The sequence below is a fragment of the Lineus longissimus genome, chromosome 7 (genome assembly GCF_910592395.1).
Source record: "Lineus longissimus chromosome 7, tnLinLong1.2, whole genome shotgun sequence".
Lineage (NCBI taxonomy): Eukaryota > Metazoa > Nemertea > Pilidiophora > Heteronemertea > Lineidae > Lineus > Lineus longissimus.
In genome coordinates this window covers 7438003-7458563 of record NC_088314.1, presented here as the reverse complement: position 1 = coordinate 7458563, position 20561 = coordinate 7438003, and the positions used below count along the sequence as shown (strand labels likewise).

General features: G+C 40.1%; 3 protein-coding genes across 6 annotated transcripts; 1 reads left to right on the top strand and 2 right to left on the bottom strand.

Annotated features, from left to right (window-relative positions):
- Positions 1–1433: 1433 nt before the first annotated feature.
- Positions 1434–7066, bottom strand: LOC135491307 (uncharacterized). The gene is made up of 2 exons (XM_064777083.1): positions 5632–7066; positions 1434–3271 (listed from the first exon to the last, which is right to left on the bottom strand). Exons 1-2 carry the CDS (start codon positions 6953–6955, stop codon positions 3228–3230), a joined length of 1368 nt encoding a protein of 455 aa, XP_064633153.1. The 5' UTR covers positions 6956–7066; the 3' UTR covers positions 1434–3227.
- A 22-nt stretch (positions 7067–7088) lies between these two features.
- Positions 7089–10669, top strand: LOC135491308 (peroxisome assembly protein 26-like). The gene is made up of 5 exons (XM_064777084.1): positions 7089–7287; positions 7633–7773; positions 8361–8698; positions 9097–9252; positions 9669–10669. Exons 1-5 carry the CDS (start codon positions 7118–7120, stop codon positions 9767–9769), a joined length of 906 nt encoding a protein of 301 aa, XP_064633154.1. The 5' UTR covers positions 7089–7117; the 3' UTR covers positions 9770–10669.
- An 848-nt stretch (positions 10670–11517) lies between these two features.
- LOC135491424 (CCHC-type zinc finger nucleic acid binding protein-like) lies at positions 11518–20462 on the bottom strand. 4 transcript variants are annotated; one of them, XM_064777285.1, is made up of 6 exons: positions 20373–20462; positions 19945–20084; positions 18624–18740; positions 17262–17481; positions 16736–16885; positions 11518–16333 (listed from the first exon to the last, which is right to left on the bottom strand). In XM_064777285.1, exons 2-5 carry the CDS (start codon positions 20036–20038, stop codon positions 16747–16749), a joined length of 570 nt encoding a protein of 189 aa, XP_064633355.1. In that variant the 5' UTR covers positions 20039–20084; positions 20373–20462; the 3' UTR covers positions 11518–16333; positions 16736–16746. The 4 variants fall into 4 exon arrangements, with proteins under 4 accessions (XP_064633355.1, XP_064633358.1, XP_064633357.1 ...); XM_064777288.1 differs by having other exon boundaries at positions 19960–20084; XM_064777287.1 differs by having other exon boundaries at positions 19945–20079; positions 20373–20446.
- Between the last annotated feature and the right edge of the window lie 99 nt (positions 20463–20561).

The following is a 20561-nucleotide window of genomic DNA, read 5'->3' as shown; positions in this document are numbered from 1 at the left end:
ATATCAAGTATGTAGTTACCTCTGAATGCGAATGCATCTTCTGTCTTCTGTCTTTTTCTCATATCTTAAGTAACCTAAAAATGTCTGATCGTCACCTCTGAAAACAAATCTAAACATCTTCTGTCCCTCTGAATGCGAATATCCTCTCATGTCGTCTGTCACCTCAAAACATCTCAGGCTGTCCCTGGGGGTCTTCTGTTGCGAGGGCCCAAACTATCCTCTCTTTTTGTGCTGTTGATGTTCCCTCAAGGGTTGAGATTGTCTCTGAACATCCACTCTCTGTGCTGTCCCCTCAAGGGTTGTGACTGTCTCTGAACATCCACTCTCTGTGCTGTCCCCTCAAGGGTTGTGACTGTCTCTGAACATCCACTCTCTGTGCTGTCCCCTCAAGGGTTGTGACTGTATCTGAACATCCACTCTCTGTGCTGTCCCCTCAAGGGTTGTGACTGTCTCTGAACATCCACTCTCTGTGCTGTCCCCAAAATGGCTGTGACTGTCTCTGAACATCCACTCTCTTTGCTGTCCCCTCAAGGGTTGTGACTGTCTCTGAACATCCACTCTCTGCACTGTCCCCTTAATGGTTATGACTGACTCTGAACATCCACTCTCTGTTCTCTGTGCTGTCCACTCAAGGGTTGTGACTGTCTCTGAAGATCCACTCTCTGCACTGTCCCCTCAAGGGTTGTGACTGTCTGTGAACATCCACACTCTGTGCTGTCCCCTCAATGGCTGTGGTTGTCTCTGAACATCCAGTCTCTGCACTGTCCCCTCAAGGGTTTTGACTGTCTCTGAACATCCACTCTCTGCATGTGCTGTCCCCTCAATGGCTGTGACTGTCTCTGAACATCCACTCTCTGTGCTGTCCCCTCAAGGGTTGTGACTGTCTCTGAACTTCCACTTTCTATGCTGTCCCCTCAAGGGTTGTGACTGTCTCTGAACATCCGCTCTCTGCACTGTCCCAACAAGGGTTGTGACTGTCTCTGAACATCCACTCTCTGTGCTGTCCCCTCAAGGGTTGTGACTGTCTCTGAACATCCACTCTCTGCACTGGCTCCTCAAGGGTTGTGACTGTCTCTGAACATCCACTCTCTGTGCTGTCCCCTCAAGGGTTGTGACTGTCTCTGAACTTCCACTCTCTGTGCTGTCCCCTCAAGGGTTGTGACTTTCTCTGCACATCCCACTTTTTGTGCTGTTCCTTCAAGGGGTGTGATTGTCTGGACTCTACTGGGCCTATGAACCCAATTGGCGCTATAATTAACCATAGTTGCTCATTGTGCCCAGCCCACCTTGGAGGAGGAACACTCCCTCGAGAATAACCCCTCCCAATGCAGAGTAAACACCGAAGAGAAAGAACTTTTGATTGGACAAAAACAGGATGAACTTTATCAACAAAACTTTATTGAAAAACAGTTATGATAAATACAAATCTGTGGATAATCTGACTAGTCACTGACTAGCTTTACATTTTCCTAATTTTTTAAATAACACTGACAATAAATCTATTTTTTATCACATAATCATATTTTTAATACCTAAGCCACAGAGAAAGCTGTATAGCCTGTAAACATACTCTCTCCATCAAGTATTTAACCTAAAAAAATTCTACTGGAATTGACCCCCTCCACCCTTACAGAGCCCCTCATGCAAATATAAACAAATTGCTTTTGTAAAAGTTAAACAAATCACCCATCAATATACTTGAAGAGTCAGTAGATTGCATCTAGAATATTTCAAATTCAGTGACTGTAGTAAATGAAATGTAGCACAGTTCCATCTACTGTAGAAACTTCCTTACCGGACACCTCTCTATAAGGACAACCTCTCTATTAAGGACACTAGTTTTGGTCCCAAAAAGGTTGTTTCCATTCAACTTGACCTCTCTATTAGGGACAGCACCTGGACAGGTTGTCCTTAATAGAGAGGTTCTACTGTACTTTCTCTTTAACTGATCATTAAATCAGACTGCATGACTTGAAGAATTGATACTGAGCTGGGTGTACTGGTTGTCACAGCAAACACCACAAGAGTGGAAAGCTATAATTCAGGCTCTCTAAATGACAGCTCCACTCAAGCAGCATTTGGTGAGACAACCAGAGGGAGTGAGGTACTAAGTCTAAGACACCTCCAACTAAACATAGAAATGTGATTATGACTGTTTTGGCACCAATCAACCAAAGCCGTTATGATTGCAACATCAAATTGCTGCAGCCAAAACGTGGCGCAATGTATTTTTTCAGAGAAAACAACAATACATTGCAATCGATGTGTCTTCGAATACCAAACATATATATTGGCATATCATGCTAAAAGATAGAAATCGTCACCTAATTGACTAGTTTTCCTGCATAAAACTTACCATAAAGTCGTAAACAATACTTTATTACCATATCATAATCACAATAAGCAAATTACAAACAAGGACAAATAATAAAATAAGAACCAGTTTGGTTTCAGTGCACAAAACCTTAAATAAAATACTTCAATACCACATTGTAGTAGCATAATATATCGTCGAGTTTTGACCTCATCATATTTGAAAGACATCTAGTCATGACACCTAGTAGGAACTCACAAAAGTGAGACTATCGATAGACTTCAAAATCAAAATTCGAACAACCACGGGGGAGATTCAAGTTTATAGATAGTCTCCAAATACTATATTTTTGTACCAACTGACCAAGAAAGAGACAAGCTATTTCCAAGCTTTTAATTTTCTTTACCATTATAGGCCTACTGTGGCAAAACCTCAATAAACTTGGAAATGCTATATGTCAAAGACTTTTGCTATTTACAGCACCCCAAGACAGGTGAATTTTATCGCGATGATTATAGCTGCGATGAGCAATAAAAAGTTTGCTTGTCTGCGAGTAGAATCGACAATTGCCTGGTTTGATCGTTATTTAAGGTGCAGCAATGACTGTTCCTTGTTTACATTTACAACCTGTCAGTGAGCTTCTTCACTGTTTCAACGGTGAAGAAACTTTCAGAGGAGCTTATAGCTGAGCTCTTCATCAATGACATTATTCTATCCCAAACGCGTCAGCAACACAATTCTAAGAGACAATCAGTCACATCTCGTCTGAATCCACGTACATCCACTCCTCTCATAATCCTTATCACAGACTAGGCGCGTACTGTAATACTGAAACATGCATCACACGTTCCACGGTTCGTGGAAAGACTGCGCTCACAACTGGCAAATCTTGGCACTAAACAATCGATTCCTGTCAGCTGTTCATGAAGTCATCGTCGTTGAAATTGTCTCCAAAATCTAGAAAGACACAATTTTGTGAAAAGTGAGGCTTATTTTTGATCGACATGTGGTACATTATGACATGAGAAGTATTGACAATGACATGCGTTATGTTGAGACTACCAATGGTGGGAGGATAATCATGTAGGGTTGCTATCAACTACCAAAAATCCCATTTGGCCGTTTGTAGCGAATCTGAAAAAGACAAGGATTAAAGAATATTGAATTGGAGGATTTTTGTTTGTTTGAATTTGATGTGTGCGTAGAAAGATAACATGCCAATACGAGTTTGCCAAGTAATATGCCGATTCGATGCTGTCAGTATTGGAGGCAGCTGTAACCATACACATCAGAGCTACTTAATCCACTTGCTGAAGTAAAAATCATACAATATTAATGAAGTGAAGTGGCGTAGAAAACCTGTCGCTTTTCTCACAGTAGTCCGAGTAGGTAGATGCTACATGCAGTCCGGTGATTGATTACCCTATAAATTGTTGGGTATGACAAAAAAGATAAACATGGTCTGATAAAGATGTTTCCTTGCGATCATTTAACACCGGTAATACCGGTCCACCATCTTGTACGTCATCATAGACATGTAGGCACAATCACGCCTGCTCCCTACTCCCTGGACATGATTTTCCCGCCCTAATGACCATTATGACCTTATCGGAAATCAACTGTGGGCACCACTTGGGGCCAGATTGCCCCCTATTCGCCCTTTGTGCTGATTCAATAATAGGTCTCAGAGAGTCTGACGCCACAACAATCAGTCTGAGTGGCTGCGACCTCTTTGGCCATCTGGTTGATGACCAGAACATTTTGCCTTGGAGGTAATTTTTAAAGGGGTGCTGACCGCCCGTATTTTTTTCATGGGTCCAGAATAGAAATGCAGTAATGGCAATGCACAATGCCGTAGTGCAGCTATCATGCAGCTGATAATTGGCCAAGGGATTTTTCAACATCAAGGTGGTGTAACCATCTATCAGATGTTTAGTTGGGTTGTTACCATGGATACGGCCATTTGATAGTATCACCAGAGGAAACACTGAGGTAACGCTCACTTTGTAGCTCAGGTGCCACTGGTCAATACCATAAACACAATATTATAGTGTCATTTGTCGGAAATATACTGCATGAAAACCACAAAATATTTACCGCATTTTTTAAAATGATCAGTCTAGACATATTCAGAAGGGCACCATGCCCTGCCACCTCCAGGTGGCACCACAGTGCTTTTTTTACCCCCAAAATGTGCCCTGTCCCACCCCATACCTAATTAGATCTGATTGAATCAGAATGCGGGGTGTAAATTTACGTGTAAATGGAAACCAATCAGTACTCATGTGGACTAGTCCGGATTCTTAGACATGTTAGAGGAACATCCAATCGATCTGTTGGCACTGGTTCTATCCGGTCTAGTCCGTATGCATCCAGTCCATTTTTGGCGCCTAGATGCAAAAAGGTACACGATCGGGTCTCATCTGGACTATAGATGAATTACCTGCGGGGATGCGCAGTAAAGCACTTCTGTTACAAAAACACCTGGAACACTCCTATTCTCATCAATAATATCCATTCCCCATTTGACTGCATTCATGGCAGTAGGCCAGATTATCTACATGTATAAGTCATGAAAACGGATCTATTTGAATGTAATCGCAATTAGGATGGAATATACGATCGAATTGGAATGTGTTTTTTAGTTCTGCCTGTAAACAGCCGTATTGAGTGGTAGAATACTACTACTATCTGACTATACAATGAGAGCGTCCATGTAGATTCAAGAGAGGGTCCTGCTGACAGAGGTATCAAGTCAGCTAATTCTAGGGGAGGTTCAGCAGTTAACTGTAAAGACACTATTTCTCAAAGTACCTCTTTTGACTGCCGGTGCTGATAATGGGTTAAAAAATCCCTAGCAATTGATCGTGCAGTCTGTTTGATATCTTGAGAATGAGCTCTCTGATTATCGGCCAATTCACCAGAGAGTTATTGATCAAGTCCTCTATACACAACAGAGTGCTGTCGGTCCATCAGATGACATACCTGTAGGGAAAGCTTTCAATATTGAAGTATGAAATGTATGACCTGTTCATGGGTCAGAATACCTTTATGGCATGCATTCAGCTGCTGCAGCAGGGCCAGACATTTCGGAAAAGGTGGCTCAAGCCAAGCCTAGACAACCCTGATTGTGATCTTATAAATGAGGCATCTGAGGGCTAAAATCAGAAGTAGTCATTGGTTTCTTGGGAAGATCATTGCTCTCGGACGAAAAGGGGGTGGTGTGCGCCTCAAGTGCCCTTCCTGAATCTGCCACTGAGCTGCCATGACTGAGGGAAAGAACTTATCATGACAATATAAAAAGCAGCAATGCTCACCATTGAAGAAGTCTTGGTGTACTTGAATCTTTGCCAAATCAAACTCAAGTTTTGTTTCTTCAGACGTCTTCAGCGCTAATGCCAGGTCGTCTTCAAAATCACTGCTGATATCCATACTACTATTTTCAGAATGGGTAACATTCCTTCTGGAGTCACTTTCAGATTTTTTAACGAAATCGTTCATGCTACTAGACTTATTGGTAAGGTCTGATTTAGTTTTACGGAAAAGTAGTCCGGTTTTCCTCTTCCCTGCAGACGATGACTTGCGACTAGATTTTGGCAGATTTGGCGATTTTGTGTTTAAATCCAACACATCCTCGTTTTCATTCGACAAATGCTCCGTTGATGACAAATTTCCATTTGACAAATCACTAGCAGTATTCGCCTGAATTTCAGATGGATTGTGTAAGTCAACAACTAATGTCTTTGGCGGGCAATCAGTCTTAGACTTCGATGGGGTAGGCCCGTCTTTTTTTCTTAATTTATCACTCTTAGTCTTAGTGTTACTTCGGTTGATAGTGGGTAATTTCAATCGCTGTTGACTTGAAGAGCTGTTTGTGCGTTCAGACTGGCTGTCTGGATTTACATCTCCATCCCTAATCATATCCTCACTGTGGAACTTTGGACTTCGCGAGCGAGAAATGGAACCGACGTCTAGGCCCAGATCACGATCACAATGTTCACCTCGAAAGCTTGGTACGTTACTCTCAGTCTTGGAATGTTTTAAAGTTGAAAACTTGGAAGTTTTATCATGTTTCTTGCTAAAAAATTGAGCATAGTTTTTCTTCTTTTCCAATCTTGGCAAATGGGAACGCTGGCTGTCTCCCAAGACCGATAATCTCAAGTTCGGCATCGAGTGCATTTTTGGCGGAGGCTTACTTTTTCGAATTCCTGTGGGTGAATCTGTCTGGTCAGTATCGGTGCCATCACTACGGAAACCGGCATTGTCTAAACCACCCCTAGTATTTGCCCTTAGCGCTGGAAGCGGGGACGGGAATGCGTCCCAGGGTTCGTACTTTTCCACCTCGATCATCGAGCCATCACTCGACAAGGTCACTCGGATTTTCGACGTGCCCGATATGGTCGTGACAGTTGAAAATTCACTACTAGAATGTGACAGCGTCCTTTTGGTATTGGCACTATATGGCATGCCATAGTCATTATGCTGTGCCAGTCTCTGGCCCCCTATTCTTACACTGCCAGAAGCATTTGACAAATTTGTTGATGCATGTTTTTGAGTAATTTCTGACCTGTCACCTGAATATGCACTGTCCTCACCGAATCTAGCAGATAAAAAGTCTGCTTTACTTGGTCTACAGCCCATCACAATACAGCTCGAGACGACCACCACATAATCACAGAAATTTGGATCACAAAAAGAGGTGAAAAGGAGACTTTTTCCAGCCAAATGTCAAATTCATGGCCTGGAATCTGAAGCTCCTGAAAATCACATTGCGCATGCGTAGTTGGTCTGCATAAAAACAAAATGGAGGTGGAGGTGGCCAATGTTCGGGATGTCACCACACTTTCTGTCCCGAATTTCTCCTCTGATGTTGATAAAGCACAGGACCTGTTGCTTTTTCGACACTTCTTGGAGTGCTTGAACGTCTGCCAGAAATCCATAAGGGTTGCTAAAACGTATCCAGAGCTTGAAAGGTTTAAAAAGTCTTGTTTCACTTTTAGTTAAATTCCAAGAAACAAGCCTTATGGCGACTGTGGTTCACACACTCATCATTGTATTCCTTTGACCGATTCAGGCATTGTGGTGTGGCCTATTGACTCGGTGTACTTTTGTTTATTAACCCTATATGGACTGTGGCTGTTGTTAGTGACTCGTGACGTTCATGGGTCTGATTTGCCAATTGAGCGGACAAGGTCGTGAAAGACGTGACGTCACATGATAGACAAGGCAATGCAAATGACATCAAAATGATGTTCAAAATGTGTTGAGATACAGCACACATACCTGATAAAGAGAAATGTATACAATATGTTTTTCAGTGCTACACAAGCTATTGAGGATCTCTGCGTCCTTGCAATCCAGGCATATGCTGAGCTGAATAGATGGCAGGAGGTACTGCCCTTTATCAATCAGGTCTATGAAGGCATTGAAAACTGTCCGCCCATTATCATTCAAGTATGGTAAGTTTGAGTGACACTTACTGGGCTCCAATTGTTATACACTGGAATCTCCCTTACTGGACAGTCTCAATTAAGCAGGACACCATCTCTTCAAGAACAGCATTTGTCAGGCCTTAGGGTGTCTTTAATAGAGAGATTCTATTGTAGTCTGTTATAGTCTGCACCTGTCACCTGAAACTGTATTGAAGTGAAACCTCTGGATGGGATGCATGCTGGCCTATCGCAAGTTAACTTTGCAGTTGCAGGTTCAGGTGTTTGGCTCAAGGACACAGATGTTAACAGGGGACTGGTGATCCATTGCCAGTATGACTCCCAACCCCTCAGCTGATTGTGAGCGGTGGCCCAAAAACTGACTGTGCCTGCTGAATTCCCACAACCCTGGGTCAGCTAATTCTTTATTAACAAACTTGATGTACATGTATCCTGCAAGTTTGATACTTGGGTTGCCTTGCAATATATCCTTTCTCAGAAATGATTTGTGAGATAGGGTTGAGGGATGAGAGAAATTTATACTACTGTGCAAAGGATTTCAGATTTTCCCTACCTACATTTTCATGTCTCAACAATTTGTTCTCTTTACTCTACAGTCTCCTTCTTTATGCCAAAGTGAGGGATTTCACCACCTGCCATGCCATCACAACTGTTTGGTTAAAACGCTCACAAAATCATGGAAAAGTTGGCTATGATAGAGTCGTTGAGATAGTCTTAGCAAAGGTTCTCATACCACAGAATAAATGGACAGATATATCAGGTTTTATAGACTCCTGTAACCTAACATCTGAACAGAAGAGACAATATGTGGGCATTGCCAAAGAGCATCACACTGAACACCAAGCAAAGAAACTTGCAGATGAAAAGGGTACTATGGAAGATTCTGGCCCGACAACTGAGGGCCGAGTTGCCTACAATAATGGCCAAGTGAGAGGTAGGTGATGGCGGCGTAGAGCACCTTATATAGTGCTGACCCTGGTCTATCTTTAAGTGCTTTGCAACGACTGTAACTATAATAGGTCTCCACAGAGGCACTCTGGCATAGAAGCTGCTCATTCAGTGCATTCGCCACTGCATGTGTTCGACTTATGAAGGAAAAGGCGGCGGCCAACCCAGGGTTCCAACAGGTACCTTTTATCATTGTCAGTACACATACTGGTCAGGATAAGTATTGGGAAACTGAGCAGTCCCTTGGAATTGCCAAAGGACGTCGCATGTAAGATGAAAATTGGACGATCGTGTTTTCGGTGCTTCTCAACCAAGTCAATTCCATTGACACTTTCATTCCTGTCACTACAAAATATCTAGACTCACTCCGACTAATCCTTTCAGGTTCACAGAATGATGCCAACAACATGTTCAAACACTATTTGGAAAGATTCCGGCGATTTATTGTCCGGAATATTCCTGTGGCGAACCTTCGCACAGCAAGATACGTTGCTCTGATGGGGCTCTCTGTCTACATGATCTTCTATGCAACGCACTCGGGTAAGCAGTCACCTCAATTATTGAAATGGCCTTGGAAATCAGAACCAATCCACTTCCTCATGTGACCAATGTGTGCTCTTTCTTGTTTTTCTGGAGTATGGATGCCACATCACACACTGTCGCCCATACCATACCTTGTAATAATGAAGTTGCAAAGCACTTTATACTATACAACAGTATGAAAGCTCTGCACAACAGTCTGAAAGCACTTTCTATTTATTCCCATCCTAATCTTGAAACCTTTCTGCAGAAACCAGGGTTTCAACACAAGGCACTTCACTTGGCCATTTCAGGCAAGTTGAGAGTATAGAGAAGCAATGGCCTGGTCAACCCAGAACAGGATGAGCTGATTGTAATTGAAAAGTGAGATTATTTTTATCATTACAATTCTAAAAGTTATCTATTGTTCTTTCCAGATATGGTCGGTAACATGACTAGTATTGCCATTTTTTGGCAGGGGATGACAAATTTATGGAAGCGTATGTTTTCGCCGTACCATGTTTCAAGGAATGCATGATAGAAACAAGGGAAGCCGGATTAAGCTTCATGAGGTTGCCGATTGCTAGCTCTACTGTCTCAGAGTACATTCATGGGAGAAACTCTACTATCACATAGTACATTGCCACTATAATTCGTGGTTGTGTGAAATGTTTGAGAAACTTATAATCACCAGGCAAACATGGCCATCTTTCTCATAATACATAATATATTTTTGATATCATTCAACTGGGGACCACTTGTTAGATTTATTCAACTGACTCCCCAGGTCTCCCTTTAACGACTGATGTGTAGAAATATCTACAATAGAACTTCGTTTTGTGTTGTGTCTGTTGGTGTCCATAGTCGATTTACTTTACCCCCAAAAAATGTCTGCCATTTCATTTTTCACTGCCGTTTACATGCATGTTCTAAAAGACGTCAAGTGTTAGACGTGTTTGAGAAAAAATGCGTTCACTAATGGATTCATTGGCATAATTGGAAATGTTTACGTTTACAATAAATACAGAATATAATGTTCAAGTATATTGTATATTTATTTTAGCTTCTGCCAATATCTAACTTGATTGTTGTACTTGTACATGTACATTAAAATAAATGATTTGAAATAGGAAACATACCTCTCAGTATTGTTTTTTTTCAAAAGTTAGGACGAAAAGAATTTCACCCCAGGTCTGTCTTCGATTACTAATATGCTCCACCTTTCTGGTTGTGACTTTGTCTTCATGAGATCAATGTGGAATTGTCACAACGAAGTCTGTCTCTTTGCAACTCAGTCAGGATAAGGATTTGTTCTTTTCATCACAACATGGGACATGTTGGGCTATTATTGAAGGAACAGGCTGGAGAAGGGGAGGTTTATTTTCATCTCCACCAAAAAACCTTATAGGAATGTTTGCTCAGAGTCAAACAGTGTTAGAACCAATGTATCCTTGATACAACATGCTAGCATGGTAGAAACCCTTGCCAAGGTGTTTCCTTTACCAAATTCCATTGATTTTGTGTTTAGAATGGCATAGACATAGACATGTCTACTGATCACCGATAACAAGTTTTGGTATCAACAAGCCTTTCAAGAACTTCTTGCTACAGTTGTGCTAATTGTACCTCTTGTGCACACTTCGTCCCTCAGCTATTGGTCGGTGCAGCAATTCTGGATGCCATTCCAGTCACAAGGGATGGTGGACTACTTGTGCCACCAACACATCTACTCCTGTGCATATCACCAGGGCACTGCAGGGCCAGTGATGTCCCACTCTAGCACTACTGTATTTCATCTGGAGGTGAAGATGTCAGACATCTTCTCATCCAAACAGCATGGACTTCAGATATTAATACATCACCAATAAACTTGGGCAGAGAACCAATCTCGGTGACAAATGTGAACATCTTCACCTGTTACAGAGGTCCAGAGGATATGAATGAGGCAGGGGAAATGATGTCTCACGACAATGCAGAATGGTCGGATCTAAAGTGCCCTGCAATCTAGCGATTCAAATAGCTGCTACGCTCATGACATCGCATGTAACAATAACTGCTTATTTCCAGTGGTCATTGCAGTCACCTGTGACAAAGATCAGTGATCGCAGAGATTGGTATTCGACATCAATCCCAGCGATACCTCAAACAAGAGATCTTTTCATCGCACGCAGCAATGATTTTCATCTCAAGTCACAGGGATTTGAAACGCTCTTCTGTGCAGGACTTAAGGCAAACACCTTCTCAACATTACTGATTGGTGGGAAAAGAAGAACAAGGAGATGCATATCCATTACATATTTTTTACTTCTAAAAAATTATCAGCACCTTCATCAAAGGTAGCATGCAAAATAAGTTATCAGCAAAATACCAGATTTTGCACTTTTATTTTGCAAATCACCACTGCTACCTAGGAACGAGTGAACTGCTGCCTAAAAACAAAACGAGCCACCTTTAAATAAATGCTCAATTTTCACCAAAAAGTCCATTAATAGCCAACTCCCAGATACGGTATAAAAATAAATATCTAGTACGTTTCGTCGTTCCTAGGTGGCAGTATCTCCAACTCTAGATCTCGCCTCCTCTCACTTTAGATGATCATGGTTATGCACATTATGGTTTCCATGGTAACCTCGCCATGACCTCAAAACACCTCCAAACTCCTCGTAGTCAAACTTCATGAACACGTGACTAACGAGCTAATTAAATGCATAAAAATATCATTCTTTAAAATATGCATATTTATGAATTTTTATGAAATAACACGCTTTTATCACCTTATGTACATACACCCATGTCATCTGTCCGACTAGTTAATTACCAATGCCAGGGACGAGCAATGATCAATAATGGATATGAAACTTGCACAACACGCCAAAAAAGGGAGAAAATCCAGTAGATTTGGAATCAGATACGGCGAACTACATGTACATTGTACATTAAAAGTGTACCAGCAGACAGCATCAGTACAAAATTTGATGTTGTTTAAAATTTTGTGATTGTGCAGCCTAAAACATGGGAAATTTTCTTCGATGACATTGACAATTTAAAGTCGAACAAGTTTTTAAAAACTCCACAGCCGAGGTGCGTGTAGGACGTGTTCTTATACATAGTAATACAATAACAAACTACCCTCTGAAGAAAGCCTAAACACTGGAATAAACGGCCGTAAAAAGGAAGGACTGCACGCATCTCGGCTGGTCAACTCCTCTCCATTAAATCTGATAATTTTTTTAAAACACAGTGCCCAGTATAAGACATACTACTCAACTCCCTATTGCGGACAAGCAAAGAATGAAGGTGTGTGTGACCAATGGATTTTTGCTCCAAGAAATCAGTGAAAACTAATGTGAACCAAATAATGTACTTCATAAAACCAATACCAGAGTTTTGAATACATTTGGGTAGCCCAGTAGTGTTTAAATACCAGTTATATCTTAGAACAACATGTTCATACTTAAAAGTATGACCCCTTACAGAGAAATAGCTGTTTATGCCTGAAAAACTGATATACAAATCATCTGTACCATATTTAGACTTTACAAAGTTGTTAATATGAAAGTACAAAGCAGGAGCTCCCTCTAACCAACAACAGGAAATGCGTAAAAAAGACACACCAACTGCAGAATAACACTAAGGAGAAGGACGAATCATACAAAAAAAATATTTTGAAAATATCCCTTGAAGCCACACTGTATTGAAACAAGAACATCTTCAAGACTCTCATCCCTTGGTTACACTTATAAAGTTGGCTATAACCCCTGTTTATGGCTATAACCTGGTTTATCACAAGAAGTCCCTGATAAATGTCATTTAGCTACTTATGCTGTTCACGTCTTAATTCTATATGATCATGAATGTAAACAGTGGCTACAAAAAATACGATCGCCACCAATCCTACCCAAAACGTTTTTCTGTTCATGAAAATATCCTTTATAAATTGTCTGTTGATATTTAAGAATAATCCTACAGGACTGAACAGAACAAATAAAGTTGAAATCAAATATACTTGATGCGACTTAAAATTCTTCAACAGAAAAATGCACAAGATTGGTTATGCTACATCCATAGATACTTATAAAGGTACAAAACACATGGTGTGTCCTCCAGTGTACAAAATGTGCCTACTCTTCATATCCCAAGGTACTGCCGTGGCAAAAATGTCATATATTCTTTATTTTTTACCAAATTTCACCAAAAAAAGTTAAGATGAGAGAAGAATTCCTCTGCAAGGCAAATGTACCAATCCTGGTCAAATTGCTTGAACACTGCAAAATTGCATTTTTTTGCCAACATATGAACCTTCTAAAGAACACTGGCTGGCATACAATTATCAAATCTTTGAACAATGTAAGTGTTCGTGAAATTCGCTTAGAAATAAAGGAGCAAATGTTGTTTTGGCTGCGGCAATACTCAGTGAAATAAGAGGCATTTTATTGTTACCAAAATATTTGTACAAAACTAATGCTAGATTTACATAACAAAAATTGTGGAATGGTTCTATGAGGAGGGTCACCCTGAATGATATGCGAGTAATTTTTTTAATTGTAAACAATAACAGAACGTTTGGCTTCATGATTTTACCTGTCAACCATATGTAGAAACGCTATCATTCTTATCATTTTAAATAGAGAAGCATTTTGATGACTCTTTTTCTAATTACTACTAACTTACATGTAGTGTACAGTAGTAACATGTAGAACTTATACATGATTTGTGAGAATCATTTCAATATTCCAGAGACAAAGCCAAAACTTCATATGATTTTTGTGCTTCTATCAAAGAACAAATTTTATTCAAACCAATAATCAAAAATCCACTTCGGAACAAATTTCCAAGTATAGCACATTAAGTGTCATTTCCAAACAACAAGTTTCCCTAACTTATAGGCTAATAATTCAAATACACATGAGCTTTAAAAACGACCGGATGATGTAAATGAGATCAAGCTACTGTTCGAGGAAAAATAAAAAGATAAATACATGTAATAAATAAATACTTTAACAGTCTTTTAAAGAATTTTAATGTGCTAATTTTCACCCTATGTTGTTGTGCACAGTAATGATCAAGTCATTTTTCAGTACGTTTAAAATCATTATATGGCGTTTGCTTTCAAGATTAATAAATTACGGTGAGTCAAGTTTGACTGTGTGCACAAAAACTCAACCTATCAGCTTTGAAGGTTTTATTGCACAACCAGGGTGTAAGCACAAAGTAAATAAGAACATAAGACATGAAAGATTTTTAGCTATATCATGAACGTATATGTAAATGTGAAAAATAGGGTTCAGGCAGTCCACGAAATACAAATTTTATGAACAAACTTCGCATTTTCATCAATGTACATGTACATGATTTTCAGACAATACTTATAAACAGATTTTGTTGAATATTTTTCTTTCAAAATATAAAAGATCACAGCCTAAAGACTTAAACTCCCCGAATTCAACCTCTTCCTCCAAACTTGCATAAATTATGTTATTGAACAGTCTGACATTTGTAGTACATAATAAGTACTATTTATAACCTCCCAATGGCTTTTATGGTCGCCCCATAACAATTTCACATGATATTCTGATTATTCGTGTACATTATTTACGATAATTAACAAAATATAAATTTGATATTCACAATATTCCAGATACTTTTCAAAACCCCGATGATTTACTATCTATACCACGAAATTACAGCTGAATTCTGCTGACTAGATGATGTGCAAAAGTAATTTCCAAAATTTGGCACAGACGTATACAAAATCTTTGCTCTAAGTAGAAAATAATCAGTCATTGGCAAGTGTTTATACATTTGATTCATGGGACAAGTACCACAACGTAACTTTTAAAGCGACAGTTTTTACCATAAAGTCTTTTGATAGTAAAGTTTAAATGACATTGAAAATTGACAGTTGCAAATTAAATCGACTCAGCGAATGTATCTTGTGCGCAGTTCTACTTCTATAACAGATGCCGTCATAACCATACGCGAGGCCTGTGTTGACTACTCTGGTTGACTGTCAGGATTTAGCCTCTTGCATAAGCCTTTTTGGTAGCGATGCTCGCCAATTCAAATTTCAATATCTAATGCCAGTGAAAATAGCTCGCCTCAAGTTGTCAAACTAGACCTTTACGGCATTATACCTCGATTGTGGTTACAGGCATGCCACCAAGAGAAGACTTCAGATGCTTGATCAGGTTATCAGAATAGGGAGACTAACCAGATGAAAATGAAACAAACTTCAAACACCTTCTCCTAGCTCTACCACTTGATACACATTACACTTCTTGAACACCAATAGAGAAAATATACAACACAAGTAGGTCAGATCGGGCCTTGTCTCCACCTCTGGCTTTGTTACACTCGAGGTGGAAAGGGAGATTGGGGCTTGTGAAATAGTGGTCCAAGTTACTAGCAACTGACGCTTTAACCAGCAACTTGAGTCCTTTATACTTCACAATTTCATACATGTATGGATGGCACGGATTGTCATGCACTTCGATGTGGAACTGTTGTCTTGCATTACTTGGATCACTATTACACAGGCTCAATCCACTGTCATGAAACCCTTTAGGTCCAAAGGCAATTTCTAACAGAGACAAGTTAGCAATTTGTGTAAAGAATTTAACCATTCCAATGAAAACGATTCACACCGTCAAACTTGTTCAGCTGGGTTGTTTCATCCCCTAGCTTTGTTCCACACACTTCATTGAAAGTGTCACAATTTATTTTCAGGAATTTAAACAAACAGAAATGCGTTGACAATTGACATAGGACAAAACATCCTGACTTTGCAAGAGGACACCTCCCCAATTTAAGTTTTGTAAAATTTGAATTTCTCATATTCTAGTGAAATGCCTTCGGCCCTTCAGGATTTCAAGGCCCTGACCGAGAAAGTGAGCACACCCACCACATATCACTTCAAGCCCAAAACACCTACTTTAACTTCAACTAATAACAGTTGTTAACATATTGTCTGCTGCTTGTCTACAGGACTTACTACAGAGATCAAGCGCTACGCTAATAAATCAATGGTTCGCTGCTGCTACAGTGTCAAGCGACCATCTTTCTTTTAATGTCAGTCCTCTGGTGGAATTACTTCATGACGAAACTGGAAGAGAAACAAGTTTATTGAAAACACAAAGCCACCATGTGAACACGGTGCAACATAAGACTCTTTTCAAGTTCTTTTCGAAAGAGTGGCCTTACTCGAAAATGCCAGCACTGTGCCGAAAGCACTGTGCCGAAATAAAAAGCAATTAAATGTTGTTGTCACACAGCAACAATGGGCAGTGACGGCCTAGTTTAGTTTACCATGTCAGCACCCCTGAATTTTAACCGAGACGTAGACAGGGCAAACAAAGTCATATATTTCTTAACTTACGTGATTTTATTTAGTTTATGTCACAAGATTTTATTGCAGCAAAGTTGCATAATGCACTAAAGACATCCAAATAAGGATGTTTGAAATGTTTTTGCTACAGTAATTGCTGTAGAAAGATAATTTACCAACCAGGGAAATCTCTAATCATCATCCTCTGCTTCATAGGTGCAATTCCTGGCAAGGTGGCCTGTTTTATGACACTTGTAGCACTCACGAGTGTCCTGCGGGCGAGGGTTTGGCTGGTCGCAGTCCTTGGAGATGTGGCCTTGGCCTTTGCACCTGGAAAGGATAATAGATTTATATCATAATTTTCCAACTCCTCTTATTTCATCTCTCCGACAGCACTGCACTAAACTGCCACATTGCTTGCGGCAATTCAGAAGTCACTGAACTTCGAATACCACATCCTTTGATTATTCAAAGTACCAGGTGCCCATGGTTAGGCAAGCAAAAGAACACATCCAAACCGAGTTAGAAACTTGATTTTAATTTCTGATGGACTCCCGTTCTCTAGCTGAGGACAAAATATTGAGGCTTGACAGGCCAATAACCCAACTGGTGTTGAATCAGTGTAGCAGCAAGCAACCAGCACTCAGAAAAAGCAGCTTGCACTGAAGTAGAGGCACTAACTAAGACCAACCAAATTTGAGCTTACCTGTAGCAGGTGACATTATTCTGGGAGCGTCCCTTCTCCTTACAATTGCTGGAGATATGTCCAACCTCCCCACAAGTGAAGCACTTGCGGTTATCCTCCACGTTCACCTCTGGGCATTCCTTAGCGATGTGGCCAGTCTCACCACAGCGGTAGCATGGCTTGAGAGAGCTCTCGCAGTCACGCTGCACGTGGCCTTGCTTGCCGCAGTTGTAGCATGCTCCTGAAGAACAAGGAATCAAATCCTTTCATTATAAATCTGAGGTAACAAAATTAGAATGCCAGCGTAGAAGAACTAGCATTACAGAGAAGCAGGAAACTGACTGTACTCCTGCATGTCCATTGAGACAGAATCAATAGAGACACACCCAAGAGTAAAGTTATTTCCACTTGACACAACTTAAGATATTTTGATAAAACTCTTACTACCGGTACTGGTCACAGGGAGAAATCTTTTCTGAATAAAATGCAAAATAATTTTTCAGTGCGGAATACAATGTGAGAGATGCAAAGCAGTAAAAGGAATTTTAATGTTAAACTGAATTTTGCAGAACTACAGACCCCTTCATTTTTGTAAGCCTCTGGTGCAAGAAGAATGTCTTGCAGAGGGAACTCGCAGGCAATCATTTTGACTATTGTTCAACCTCAAAAATTCAAAACATTTATGAAAGTTATCCATAATATTTATGGATGTAAAACATGAACTTTTGAAAAAAGATTCAGCGGCTGCCAAATATGGATTATGGGATTTGCAGTTTTTATGTTAGGCTGTTAGATGTAGAAAGAAGATAGAAACATGCACAAGCTGCCACTTTCTCTCATGAGTGCTCAACAGTTACATCACATAAGACTACACCAATCTACAATCTACATTTTGGGCAATGTTCCAATTAAGACTGCACTGACAGACAGTATGGTATCTATTTTTTCCTACAACAAGCATTGAGTTATCTTCTTACCACAGAACAACACACCCTCTAAAGCTAACACCAACACAAAGGCACAACCCTGAAAGACGACATTCCTCCCAACACTAACTGTGGAACAATGTCATTAGTGGAAAAGAGGACAAGTCAACCTGAACAGGCACCGCCATAACTGCCCAAAGCATTCTCAAGGTTCCAAGACAAGCAAAGTCCTCAACTCCGAGCATTTCAAGGCAAGGCCTGGTTCCAAGCATCTCACACTGAACGTCCTTTTTTAAGAAATTCTGTATCACGGAAATGTTCCATGGCTAGATGAGGAATCAAGTCTTTGGGATTGGCATAGCACAAAAAGTGTTGTCCGCACATAGATCAGGTCAGATTTTTGTTAACATTTAAACACCTAATGCTAGCACACAATAGATAACACTGGCTTACATACCATTCACCAAATCTGACTGGCACTCGGCCGCCTTGTGCCCATGCTTGTTACATTTATAACAGCGTGTGTTGCACTCACGGGCGATGTGGCCAGTACGTCCACACTGATAACATTTCTCTGTAAAGAAAAGCTGAATTTTCAGATGAACAACGTTACATTATCAAAATTTGATGCTATCCAATCATTCAGTCACATCTTTGTCTATCCTTTCCAGGCATTTAAAGATGGTCGAAACTAGTTCATTGTTCGTTTTAAGTGGCAAAGAATGGAATGAAATACAAGGGTCTCCTCCAGATTTTACACATGAGAATGGTAGTTTCCACCACTGACCTAAAAGTATAGAGTAAGTTTACTATCTGCCACAAGATTGGTTGTCTCAGGAGGACGGGGTGTTTTCTCCGATATTTGTTTGCTCTGAAGCCACTGCTTTATCTCTTGTTAGCCTTTAATGAGGGTTGCGGGTTCAAGGAGGATTTATATTTTGTAATCTTTAGCCTCATATTATCAGCACTTTGATGGTAGCTTATAGTTCACTCAAAATCTGAAGCCTGCAAAATGTGACTATCATTATCAACAATGCACAGCTGTTTTCTGGAGGAAACCCTGAAAAATCAAAGCTTTTAAAAGACAAGCAATGGCAGGAAGGAATTCAAATCATTAGTCAGAAAAGCAACAAAGCCACTGCCATTTTTTAGTAAATGTTTGATTTTATTAAAGGAAGCTGGTGAAAATATAAAGACAATTTACAAAAGATAAAAGATAAAGTGTGACTTTCAAACAGAGAGTGAAAATTTACATACACCATTACACTACAAATGAGGCGTACACAACAGAAACCACATTTTCTTTCCTGTCAACAGGGCAATCTTACAAAATATTAAATGAGACAAACAAACAGCATGCTTTTTTGGGGAATTAGTGTTGTGCTCTAAATACTCCATCAAAGATTAACTAAAACTTCACTGATTTTATCCAAGCAACTTTATCGGAACACTGGCTGAATATTGTTGGAGTTTAACTTTGAGTCAGATGCAAATTCCTTTACCTTGACAAAGTTTTATCAATTTTGTGTTAAAACCTGAGGGTCAATTAGGTTGCTATTTTGCTGAATTCTATTGTAAATGTAATGGATATAGTATCATATAGGTGGACAACTGAAACCCCAGAGGAAACCAGTGTGCTCAGATTTGCCCCGATCATGATTTTGAATAATTGATCGTCTGATATATCTTAAACTAGAAAATAATTGCCTGCAAACGAAGCACACTAAAGTTTATAACAGAACGCACACAACAGCCAAATGAATGATGTCTGTGTGTACCTCTTCTGAACATACCACTTGTCTTTTGTTTGCAATCCTTGATGAAGTGACCAATTTTGCCGCACTTGTAGCATCTCCCTCCTCCACTTGACATGATCTCTACCGGCAGTACCGCTTCACCTCAACTCACACCTCCTAAACTACGACAAGAAGGGAGTATAATGATAATAGAAGTACATCCAAACAGGAACAATAACAAAGTTAATGTATATATCACTCTATGTTTACACTATAGTGTACATGTATGTATGTACATAGTATATGCAACAGTACAGTGTATACAGCTGTCAAAAGGAAACAGAAACTGTCTGCACTGTTTTGGCCTCCCCACTCGTTATCTGTAGGACGATTACCGCGATCATCATTTGAGCATCATCAGCAAGTCCTCATTTATCTCATCATTGTATTGTTTTCCTGCTAATGCTTACCAAACACGTCGAAATCTGACGTTTTCGACAACACCTCTCACCCCAAACAGCTCCTGGAAAAATCCGAACCCTGCGATAGCTGAAACCACGTGGTCTTTGCGCACGGTTCTTAAGCCGAGTTATTTCATCTGACCTCGGTTATGCGTGCCTAGTGTGTATCATCAGTGTATATTCAATGCACAGGAAAAA

Excerpts from the sequence above, each read along its gene's own strand:
- LOC135491307 (XM_064777083.1), bottom strand. The coding sequence starts at position 6,955 with ATGGGCTGTAGACCAAGTAAAGCAGACTTTTTATCTGCTAGATTCGGT. Across the intron at positions 3,272-5,631 it reads ACACCAAGACTTCTTCAATG|ATTTTGGAGACAATTTCAAC; the intron begins GTGAGCATTGCT and ends GTGTCTTTCTAG.
- LOC135491308 (XM_064777084.1), top strand. The coding sequence starts at position 7,118 with ATGGAGGTGGAGGTGGCCAATGTTCGGGATGTCACCACACTTTCTGTC. Across the intron at positions 7,288-7,632 it reads ACGTATCCAGAGCTTGAAAG|TGCTACACAAGCTATTGAGG; the intron begins GTTTAAAAAGTC and ends TATGTTTTTCAG. Across the intron at positions 8,699-9,096 it reads CAATAATGGCCAAGTGAGAG|GTTCACAGAATGATGCCAAC; the intron begins GTAGGTGATGGC and ends TAATCCTTTCAG.
- LOC135491424 (XM_064777285.1), bottom strand. The coding sequence starts at position 20,038 with ATGTCAAGTGGAGGAGGGAGATGCTACAAGTGCGGCAAAATTGGTCAC. Across the intron at positions 18,741-19,944 it reads AAGTGGTATGTTCAGAAGAG|AGAAATGTTATCAGTGTGGA; the intron begins GTACACACAGAC and ends TTTTCTTTACAG. Across the intron at positions 17,482-18,623 it reads CCAGTCAGATTTGGTGAATG|GAGCATGCTACAACTGCGGC; the intron begins GTATGTAAGCCA and ends CTTGTTCTTCAG.